This window comes from Culicoides brevitarsis, chromosome 2 (genome assembly GCF_036172545.1).
Source record: "Culicoides brevitarsis isolate CSIRO-B50_1 chromosome 2, AGI_CSIRO_Cbre_v1, whole genome shotgun sequence".
NCBI classification, from domain to species: domain Eukaryota; kingdom Metazoa; phylum Arthropoda; class Insecta; order Diptera; family Ceratopogonidae; genus Culicoides; species Culicoides brevitarsis.
This window is the reverse complement of record NC_087086.1, coordinates 12,393,560-12,404,875: the sequence shown is the minus strand read 5'-3', so window position 1 is coordinate 12,404,875 and position 11,316 is coordinate 12,393,560. Positions and strand designations below refer to the sequence as shown.

The 11,316-nt window shown below is 33.5% G+C and overlaps 1 protein-coding gene across 1 annotated transcript; it reads right to left on the bottom strand.

Moving 5' to 3' along the window:
* Positions 1 to 245: 245 nt before the first annotated feature.
* Positions 246 to 3,022, bottom strand: LOC134829919 (U4/U6.U5 tri-snRNP-associated protein 1). The gene is made up of 4 exons (XM_063843214.1): positions 2,905 to 3,022; positions 2,696 to 2,835; positions 540 to 2,629; positions 246 to 473 (listed from the first exon to the last, which is right to left on the bottom strand). The coding sequence occupies exons 1-4, from the start codon at positions 2,949 to 2,951 to the stop codon at positions 330 to 332; spliced, it is 2,421 nt and encodes an 806-aa protein (XP_063699284.1). The 5' UTR covers positions 2,952 to 3,022; the 3' UTR covers positions 246 to 329.
* Between the last annotated feature and the right edge of the window lie 8,294 nt (positions 3,023 to 11,316).

Sequence of the window (11,316 nt, the reverse complement as noted above, 5' to 3'; positions counted from 1 at the left end):
TTATTATTTTTTTTTATGAAAAATTTCTTTGAAGAAATTTATCAGAAAAAATTATTTTTGATTTAAAGATTTGTGATTCAAAAAGCAAAAAAAAAATCTTAAATTTTTTATTCGAGTTTTTAAAGAAAAAATAAATTTTAATGAATAAAAAAATGATTACGATTTTTTTTTTGAAATTATAAAAATTTAATGATTTTTGAAGAATTTTTATCTTTTTCCATTAAAAAAAAATACGAAAATTAGAATTTTGTCAAATAATAATTTTTTTTTATTTTCGATAATTTTTTTTTAGAAGACGCTACAAATTCTGATAACATTGAGATACTTTTCTACTTTTCCTTAACGAAACTAGTACTCGTGCCAGCCTTATTTCCACTTAACACTACGTAAGCACTGTGGGTCTCTTTTTGCTTTTGTTGCAGCATACTGAGCGTTCCCAATGGCGTGTCAGTTGAACTCATTTTCATCATCAACTAAAAATTTAAGAAAAAAAAAAATCAATAAAAAATTATTTTTAAAAAAACTTTTTCAAAACTCACCCCTTCCTGTTCCGCCTTCTTGAGACGCTTCTCAACCTTATTCTTGCCTGGTCCCTTGCCATGGAACTTGTGTGACAAATACCTAAATGCCTCTTTCGCATTCAAAATGTGTCCATTATCGTCAATATATTCCAGTTTCACGTTTGGCTTGAATCCCTCTTTCTCTTTGAAATCCATCAGCGGTCCCGAATATCGATCACGACGACTATATTTGTCATCCTCGCCATACGCCTTATCATCAATGGAGTAGTTTTTGGCTTGTAAATGCGCAAATTTCGCATTACTCGGTCGATTTGACTCTTCCTTCTCCAAATAACCCTTCGACATTGCGAGTTTAAGTGCTGCTCCAACGCCGCTCGCGACATCAGGCTCTTCATCGAGAATCGCCGCTTCCGCTACATGCTTTACGTCGTCCGTGATATCAATCACATCGGGCATTTCCTCGTCCGGATCGACGGTGTTCCAGGTATTATGTCGTTTTGTGTTCTCGTCGATATCCTGATCGATATTATCAAAGTCCATGATTTCTGCTGTGTCGGTATCGCGATTTCCTGCCAAGCCATAAGTTGGAATATCGCCGAGAGTTCGACAAAATTCAGCGGTTTCGTTCAGGATGATGTTCGAATTGAACGTTAAGCCGTTGGAAACGTCTTCGTCGTCGTCTTCTTGCTTAATTTCCTCTTTGACAGCCAGTTGTTCCAACGGGAGGGGTTTCTGGATGATCGCTTCCTTCTGTTTGAGACGCCTTGCTTTGGATAAAACTTTTTCCAAGTCATCGTCGACTTCAACTTTGATGTCGTCTGGCTTAATGTCGGGGATTTCCGTGTCATCGGTGTCGAGATGGCGATTTCGACGGGAGCCAAAGTCCTTTTTGGAGTCGTGATCTGCCGCCATGGCGAGTAAATCGTCAGCTTTTAACTTTTGACGGACTTTTTTGACCTTCTTTTTGGGTTTTTTGAATTTGGTTAACTCTTCTTCGTTGTAATACTCGGAAGCGAGGGTCAGAGGAATCGTGTCAAGTGAGACAAGAGCCTTGTTTTCGAGCTTCGCCTTTAATTCTTGCAACTTTCTCTTGCGTTTTCGTTCTTCTTCGATACTTTCGCCAATCACAAAGCTCGATTTTTTCACTTCTCCGACCTCTTCGTCGTATTTTTTCAACAAACTACGTTCAATCGGTTGTCCGAACTCGTCAACTTGCTCCTCGTACACGTCATAGCCGTATCGATGCGGGTTTTGTTTCTTATTTTCGACACTTTTTTTGTATCTTTCGTCGTCAACGAAATTCACATTGACCAAAGTATCGTCTTCCTCTTCATCCAAAACGCCTTTGTCCTTGAGCGTTAAAATCACGGATTTGCCTTCGGTGAAGCTGCTGATGTCATGTTCGACCTTCAATCCTTGCAAATCTCGGTTGGTGTAAGCTTTTTTCTTCCTGCGACGTAATTCACCGTCGACCAAGACCGGCGCTTCGAATTCCTCGTCCATTTCTTCGAGCATTTTTGCCCGTTTTTCGGCTTCTTGCTTCAATTTCACCGTGTCACGTTGTTTCGTCACCCAATTTTTCGCGTCGTCTTCCCCATCGGACTCGCCCAATGTTTTTAACGACGTAATTCGTGCCTCTAAAGCTCGTTTTTCGCGTCTTTCCTTGAGACGTTCACGAATTTTCGCCACGTTATTCTTCTCGGCGAAGTTTTCTGCTGGTTTATGCACGAATTCGCCCCAATCGTCCTTCAAAACTTTCAGTTCTGGTTCGCCGTCCTTTTTGGGCTTTGCATCTTTTTCGGGACTTGGTTTCTTTTCCGCTGGCGTCACGTCAAGCGGTTTCAATCCGAGTTTCGCGCGCAATTTGTTCGTTTCTTCGATGCTGAGACAATCGCCTGCGCCGCCATCGGGAATCGGAGACATGGATTTGCTCTTGCGACGTTTCTGGGTGATTGGCGGCGGGCTTGGAGTACGTTGCTTTCGTTTAACAGGCGAACGAGATCGACGAGGCGGCGGAGGAACTTCAACTTCGGGACTGGCACGACGACGAGAACTTGAAATTGTTGGAGCTGGGGGTGGCAAAACGGGAACTTCAACGCAATCGGAGCCTAAAAAAGGAAGTACAAGGTTAAGTTTTTCGTTTGAAGGCTGAAGAAGCGAAAAATCGGACTCACTATCACTATTGACTTCCTCTACGGATCGCGATCTGCTGCGACGGTGACGTTTCTTTTCCTTGCTCTTCTTGACTTTTTTCCTTTCGGCGCGATCCCGACGATATTCTTCATCTTCCTCGGATTCGGATCTTGAACGGTGTCTAAAAATACGAAATAAATTGAATTTTTTAATTTTCAATGGATTTTTTTGGTTAATTTTTTACACGAACCTGTGCTTCTTAGACTCCTTTTTATGTTTTTTCCTATCGGAGCCCATTTTATGAGCTGAAACTAGTTATTTTTCAATTATTTATTCGATAATTTTCTGAAACGTTTGAGGAACGTAAACATCAATGGCGCCGTTCATTAATGACTTTCATTTAAATAAGTGTATTTTGATCCTCCTTTCCTTTCTGATTACCAAAAAACCCAAATTTAATAGATTTCTAAGCCAAAATTGAATAAATATTCATTCTGAAGTTGATTTCCATGCATATCTCCTCGATTTTTGATGAAAAAAAAAAAACAACGATTTTATCATATGAGGAGCAAAAATCAATAGATTTTAAAGCTAAAAGCAAAAATTTCCATGCATATCTCCTTGTTTTTTAAAAAAACAACGATTTTCAAAAATTGTCGGAATTTAATTTTGAATTTACGACACAATTTTCTCATAACATGACTTAAATTCACACATTTATTTCAAAATCTGACTAAATTCAAACTTCTAAATCTCTAACGTTCTTAATGAATGACGCCAATTTATGACAAATAAAAAAAACAACGATTTTATCATATGAGGAGCAAAAATCGTTGTTTTTTCCCAAGTCAAGTTTCAACCCATATTTAATAGATTTCAAAGCCAAAATTGAATAAATATTCATTCTAAAGTTAATTTCCATTGATATCTCCTCGATTTTTGAAGAAATAAAAAAAACAACGATTTTATCATATGAGGAGCAAAAATCGTTGTTTTTTCCCAAGTCAAGTTTCAACCCAAATTTAATAGATTTTAAAGCCAAAATTGAATAAATATTCATTCTGAAGATAATTTCCATGCATATCTCCTCGATTTTTGAAGAAATAAAAAAAACAACGATTTTATCATATTCCCAAGTCAAGTTTCAACCCCGTTAAATTTTTCAACCCAAATTTAATAGATTTCAAGGCCAAATTTGAATAAATATTCATTCTGAAGATAATTTCCATGCATATCTCCTCGATTTTTGAAGAAATAAAAAAAACAACGATTTTATCATATGAGGAGCAAAAATCGTTGTTTTTTCCCAAGTCAAGTTTCAACCCATATTTAATAGATTTTAAAGCCAAAATTGAATAAATATTCATTCTGAAGATGATTTCCATGAATATCTGATCGATTTTTGAATAAATAAAAAAAAACAACGATTTTATCATATGAGGAGCAAAAATCGTTGTTTTTTCCCAAGTCAAGTTTCAACCCATATTTAATAGATAAAGCTAAAATTGAAAAAATAAAGCTAATCTCCTCAAATAAAAAAAACAACGATTTTATCATATAAGGAGCAAAAATCGTTGTTTTTTCCCAAGTCAAGTTTCAACCCAAGATTTCAAAGCCAAAATTTAAAAGGGAAAATGAAACATATCTCCTCGATACGATTTTATCTACCGTTATATCTTGAATTAGCTGGCACGTAATTTCCTTCCCGTTAAAAATTTTCCTCTCCCGTTATTCGCAACAACGAAATTCCTTGTATACGACGAGCATTAACGACGCCACTCCGTTAGTTAAACTTACCCTCATCTAACACGAACAAGCACACGACACGAGCTCACACACACACACACAAAATTCATTCTAAAAATTGCTCCCTAAATTGCTGTTCATGTCGCCAGGACCCAGCTGTTGCGCATTTCATCATTCTTATATAAAAGCCCATATATATAGTGGCACAGTAACACATAGCGCGCAAGAAGGCGAGATGTACGAAAGATAGCAAGCAAGCAGCCAGCAGCAACGGCAGCAGTACAAGAAGAAACAAAGACGAAGAAAACCAAGAACAGCTACATTAACTTTGGCATGGTTTTGGCTAAATACATGCTCGACACAAAATTTATACATAAGAGAAGTTTGCTCATCAAAGATCCAATTCTTCATTGTACATGCGATATGCTTGTTTTTTCTTTCTTTTGCACCGAAATAATAATACAGCAAAATTATATATTCCTATTGTGTTGTACCCCAAAAAAAAATTGTACGAGATTTCATCAAATTTTTCCTTTTTTGCTGCCATCGTCGTCGTTCGAGAAACCACTAAAGATTTCGGGAAAATAGTTCATCGTTTTTATATTGAACTCTAAAAAAAAGGTGAACGACGAAAAGGGAGTAAATAATTGTGTCTGGGTTATGGTGCGATGGTTGAGTAACAGATGCTAACACGTACTTTTATTTATTTAAGATCATTTATCTCTGCTGTTCTTTTATGTCGGTGAATTGTGCAGGACTCGAGGGATGACGACGATGCTGATGTGACTTCAAGGTCATGACGACGATGCGTTGTCCACTACTTACTTCTTTGATTGGCAATGTAGAGGACATCAACAACATCGACGACGACGACGAAATCAACAGGGAAAATCAATATCAACAAAATAAAAACGCACCACCACCTGAGTATTCTTATCATCTTTTATCGAGTGCCGTTCTACGATATTGTACATCGTAGATACTGAGGAGTAAATATGATACAGCACCTTGATAAACATACACTCACACAAAAAAAAGTAGCAAAAGGTGCCTTTCGTTGTGCTATCTAGGGAAAGTGTTGTACGCATGAGAACGGTAAATTTTAAAATAATTTCACTTTTATAGCTCGCAAGAGGGGAGAGATTTTGATATTTGATAACGTTACGATACTTGACGTTGTTGTCTGTGCCTTTCTGTGTGCGCAAATAGACACGCAAAAGTAGCAAAAGACGAAATATTATTAATGATCAATCAATATTCAAACAATGGATTTATTATTATTAGTTTTATCCATCAATGATCAGTAATAATAATGAAGAAGGATTATAATGTTCAATAAATTATATTTTGCTTTCAAAGCACGTATCGTGGATGCCTATCTATTATACTATTATATTATTGAGGAAAACGGGTGAGAAGGGGAGCGTCTGGTTAATTTAAACACGAAATTGAGGTGCGAAAAATCAATTTGCATGATTTTAAGTTTTTTAGATTGGTCCTCTTCATGTTTTACTGTGGAATAGGCTGTTACAATAATTGAAATTATTTTGGGTTTTGTGCATTCAAGAACGTTTCTTCTGTATTTTTTTGGATTTCACATACATTTTCAAGTTCTCCAAAAATAGTTTGGCAAACTAAATCTGAAATCGCTTTTTCTTCGAAGCCCGTAAGGTTGTGGTTCACCCATCGTTGTTAATCTTTCTGTCAAGTATTCCGGGATCAGATCATTCTTGGCTTTGTCGATAAGTTTCATAGCGTTAAAGTAAGCTCTGTGATTATTAGCGACTTTCTATTAATGATTCTTTCGATTGTACAATAGTTGTAAAATGAACGTTCTACATGGGTTTTGCTGCCTCGGCTTTCTTTACTTTAATTCAACAATTATTATGCCAACACTCCTGGTTTATTGTTGATTCCCAAAAGTTGCATCATTTTTATGTGTTTCACTTTGCTCAATCCTTTTGTTAAAACGTCAGCTGTTTGTTCATTAGTTGGTATGTACTGCAATTTTAGAAATCCATTTTGAATTGCTTTTCGAATAAAGTGATAACGAATTGAAATGTGTTTAGTACTGGGCCCATAACCTTTTATAACTAAATTTTATTAGAGAATGAATTATAAAATATATATTGTCTCAATTGTAAACTTTCACAGTTTACTTTAGTTCAAACCAGTGAAGTGCCTTTCGTTGACTTCGGCTTCTATTTTTTTTTTTTTGATTTTAAGATTTCCATGAACAAATTTTGTAAAAAAAACTTGTCCAAGGGCGCTACTGAGCCAGACTAACGGAACATTTTATTTTTCGTCCTTTAAGCTCGATGAAAATTTTAGCTCTTTGCTGATGGTCTGAATAGATTATTGCATCTTAAACATATAACTAAACATCAGGTTACTCATAAATTTGATAATAGTCTTTGGATAACAGGTGAGTCTTTTAACTTGACATTAATTCTTCTGAAATTAAAAAAAAAAATATAAAATTGTAAAAACTTACCTCCTTAAATTTCCTATTTGAAAACAATTTTGAATGTTGTACTAACCTAAAAAATTGACTATTTAAAGAATATGTAAATCAAGTCAACAAATTAACCTAAATTTTCACCTATAACTATAAATTCCTTGTAGTTTATGAACTCTTTCCTCTTTAGCATGAAAAAGTTTTGTTATTTTTACTTTTTTAACGTACTGCTTGCAAATGTATGCAAAAGGTCATCAGTTTAGGCAAAACATTATTTTAAAGGGTTGTTTTATAAACTGCCAGCCAAATAGTTCGTGTAACGTCATAAATCACCGCTGATAACTTTCCAATCCCGCGCCAACGAAGGTTAAAGTTTTGTAATTGCACTCGCATCAAATTTATGTACATGAATATCGCGTGACTTTGCAACTTTTTTTTCCTGCTGTCCGTGTTCTTCTTCGTCTTTTCCATCCACAAAGTGTTCACCCATATTATTTTTCCATTATACACGACACAACGACGACGATTATAATAAGGTTTTTTTTCGTGCTTCTCCTCAACAATGTAACACTCACACGTTGAACAATGGACGAAGAAGTACAAAAAAAAAAAAACGAGGAACTAGAGGACTAAGTGAAGGCAATGCAAATTTATTTTATTTTTTTTCCTCATTTCGAATAAAGTTATGTGCCTGCAATAATAATAAAATGAAAATGCATTTCCTGGCATTTCGTCCAAGCAGGCAAGTAGCAGCACATGGATGACTTTTTTATGGATGCAGGTTGTAATAACATGCGATGATGGCTATATAATGGCTGGTTATTATGAATTTTTCTTGTGATGAGCTCTGGCATGTGATGTTGTACTAATAAAAAAGGCAATGATTTGTTTGTCTGCAATATAGCATAATATCATAATATAATGAATTGTTGGTGTATCCTATAAAGTAACTTTTTTTTTTCTTTTTTCATAGGTGAAGACGAAGGTGAACAAGATTCAATACAAACAGAAGACAAGACAAGAATTTACTGCTGTTACGTGTGAATTTGCAACATTTGAAATGATCCAGAATTGCATTCAAGATTTGCTGCAATTTTTCTCTCTTTCTCGTTTTTTTTAGTATCTAAAAGCGAATTCGAAGATATTTGATAAATGAGTGAAATTACATTTGAAATATGCGAGAGGATTGCCTACATTTTTTATGTTCAGTTCTAAACTGCTATAAAAACTATGAAAGGATGTCACAAGTTTAAAAAGTGTCTCCCGTTATTCGAGCTGCAAGTAAATCTTTTAATTACTTTTTTTCACTAACTATTTATATTTTTTAGGTACTTATCTTAATATGAGGAACCTCGTGCCATGGAAATCTTGATGCTCCTCAGTGCCTAAAAAAAATTAAGTTTCAAACAAAATGATGAAAACTAATGTGACAATACCGTTGATACAAGATCACCATGTCCATTTCACGATAACATTTGCGTACCAAATAATCCCGCTATCCCGAACAAATTACTCACGGCATAGTATTTTTCACGAGGGCTTAAACTTTTTTAACCAACTCCCTACGAGTATCCGCCGAACTGAGAATGTTGTCCATTTTAACATCTAACATCTTTAAATGGCTCCTGTACATCGAAAACGCAAAATTTAGAAAAAATCCAAAACCATTTCACGATAACATTTGCGTACCAAATAATCCCGCTATCCCGAACAAATTACTCACGGCATAGTATTTTTCACGAGGGCTTAAACTTTTTTAACAAACTCCCTACGAGTATCCGCCGAACTGAGAATGTTGTCCATTTTAAAACCGAACTAAAGAAAATTTTGAATAACCGCTTGAATTTTTTTGATCATTTTTTTTTCGCTAACATCTTTAAATGGCTCCTGTACATCGGAAACGCAAAATTTAGAAAAAGTCCAAAACAAAAGTTGTTTCTAATGCCAAAACCTTCAATTTGAGCTGGAGAACCGTGATCTACAAAAGTTGAAAAAATTTTGAAAAATCGGTATGTGAGCCCTCATAATAAGAGGATTTTTTTTTCATCAATTTTTTTTGCTAACATCTTTAAATGGCTCCTGTACATCGGAAACGCAAAATTTAGAAAAAGTCCAAAACAAAAGTTGTTTCTAATGCCAAAACCTTTAATTTGAGCCGGAGAACGGGGATATATTAAGTTAAGATATCCTTATGTCTCTTAAGTTAAGATAGCTTTAAGTATTAGAATAAGTCGAAACTGCAAATTGCCAAAAACAGTAAATTTGAAGCTGACTTCAAAGTAAAATTTTTGATACAAGAGACAAACTCGTCACCTTTCACGTCCTAAATCTATTAAAACTTTCAAATACAACAAAAAACAGAAAGCAAGTCCAGAGAAAAACTTTCCGAGTGTGTAGCCAGTGAAAGAAATATTGTTTTTATTATTATTATTTGTTATGAAACAGTTTGCGCAAAAAAAAATTTTTTTTTTCGCATTTCAATTTTTTTTTTTGCTTGCCAAGCTTGCCATCCACTTCAACCTGAACGTTGACTTTTCAATAAAAGGACAGCTCCATTATTATTATTGTAACGTAACAATAAAATAAATTTTTGGGTTACATTGTGTGGCACAAAAAACTACTGCATTTATATGAAAATGATGACAGTGACGAAGATTTTTGAACAAGCAAAAAATTACTGCAAAAAGGTCAAAATATTTGATTTATATTGCAACGCCAAAAAGAAATTTGAAGTGTTGTTTTTTCATTTACCGAAAATGTTATTATTTTTTTTTTTGTATTTTGGAACATCAACGTTATTATTACTCGACAAGAGAGAGAATGAATTGAATTTTTGCGCATGAAAATCATAAATATAAAAGGGTGGATGAGATGGCGTCAGATGATGGAGGCAGGCACTGTAATCCTTTTAAGCTTACTGTGTGGAAAAAATTGTTGTCAAGTAAATTGTATTTTATGAGAGTGGAGCCAAGTCACTTTTTTTTTAAACAAGATAAAAGACGAGTTTTTGATGATAACGCTGATGATGTTGATACCGAATGTCGTCGTCGTTTTCCGTGTGCACACGTTTTAAATAATAATTTGTATTGTCTATAAAATCCAGGCAAGCATAATAAATCACACACATGAATTAAGGTTTAAAATGATGCTCTGCGTGCAAGTTTTAGGTGAGAGACAATTAAAATTTATGACTTTTGATCGAGGATCCTTGAGGTTTTTGTACTTTATGAGAATCTTTTGACGCACACACACACATTTTGCTCGCACAGGAATCGATTGAAAAGGTCATAAATCATCATTAATCTATACTTTGGCTTTCATATCTTATTTATTGATCCTTTTAACAAAAGGCCGACTATCACTCTCCTTGAAATCTATTCATTGGCAGCACACTTGGTGTTATTGATAGTCACTTAATTTATGATACTTTTAACACTTTAACCTTATTGCTGCTTACTTATATTTTTTTATTAGTACTCAAAGTTCCGCGGATAATTCTCCAAAAATTGGGGTATTTTCTGAACCTTGAAAATTCAATTTTTGTAAAAATATTAAGGCCGCTCCAAATAAAAATCAAAAATAAAGTCGAAAATTTTTTAAAATAAAATGGGGCAAAATAAAAAAAAAGTTTTGAAATACTATTTTCATACCAAATGACAAAAGTTTATGAGAGTTAAATAATATTTTTGATGTTTTTTTTACTATTCACTTTGAATTTTGCTTAAAATATACTTCAGAATTTTTCATATTCTGAAGTATATAAATATTTTAAAATTAACTTGTCAAAAAAATTTATAATTTTATGAAAAATATTTTTAGAGAAAAAAATTTATGATAAAATATGATTTGCAAAACAAAAATAAAAAAAAATAAAATTTTTTCAAAAATGTTATGGAAATTTTCTTAGAAAATTATGAAAATACACCCAAAAACAGTAATTTTTGGTTAAATTTTTAACTTTTTTTTTTATTTTGCCCCATTGGATTTTCGACTTTTAAAATGGGGCATCGGACTTTATTTTTTATTTTCATTTGGAGCGGCCTAAATTAAAAAACAAAAAAATAGTAAAAGTATTTAATTTCAGAATTTTAAGACATTTTTCTCAAAAATCTATTTTTTAATTTTTAATTAATTTTATATATTTTTTCAGTAAGGTAATTTTTAAAATTAATTTTTCAAGATTTTAAAGAATTCAAAATCACACAAATGAAGTAAAATTTAATAAAAATTTAAAAGTTTAATAAAAAATTTTATTTAAAATTTTCCAAATCTCTTTCTTCTTTTTTTTAAGGCATAATTTACGAAAAATATCTAATAAATAAACTGAAGAAAAATTTAACATTAAGTCACTTGACTTAAGAACGTTAAGTCACTTTTCCTGAATTAGCATGAAACAATTTAATTGAATTAGCAAAACCGATCGCGAAAAATCACTTTCATTCGTCTCAAAAAATTTAA

Bases quoted from the DNA above. Each gene is read 5' to 3' on its own strand.
- LOC134829919 (XM_063843214.1), bottom strand. From the start codon at position 2,951: ATGGGCTCCGATAGGAAAAAACATAAAAAGGAGTCTAAGAAGCACAG. The intron at 2,836-2,904 runs GTTCGTGTAAAA...TCGTATTTTTAG, and splicing joins AAGGAGTCTAAGAAGCACAG to ACACCGTTCAAGATCCGAAT. The intron at 474-539 runs GTGAGTTTTGAA...TTAAATTTTTAG, and splicing joins AGAAGGCGGAACAGGAAGGG to TTGATGATGAAAATGAGTTC.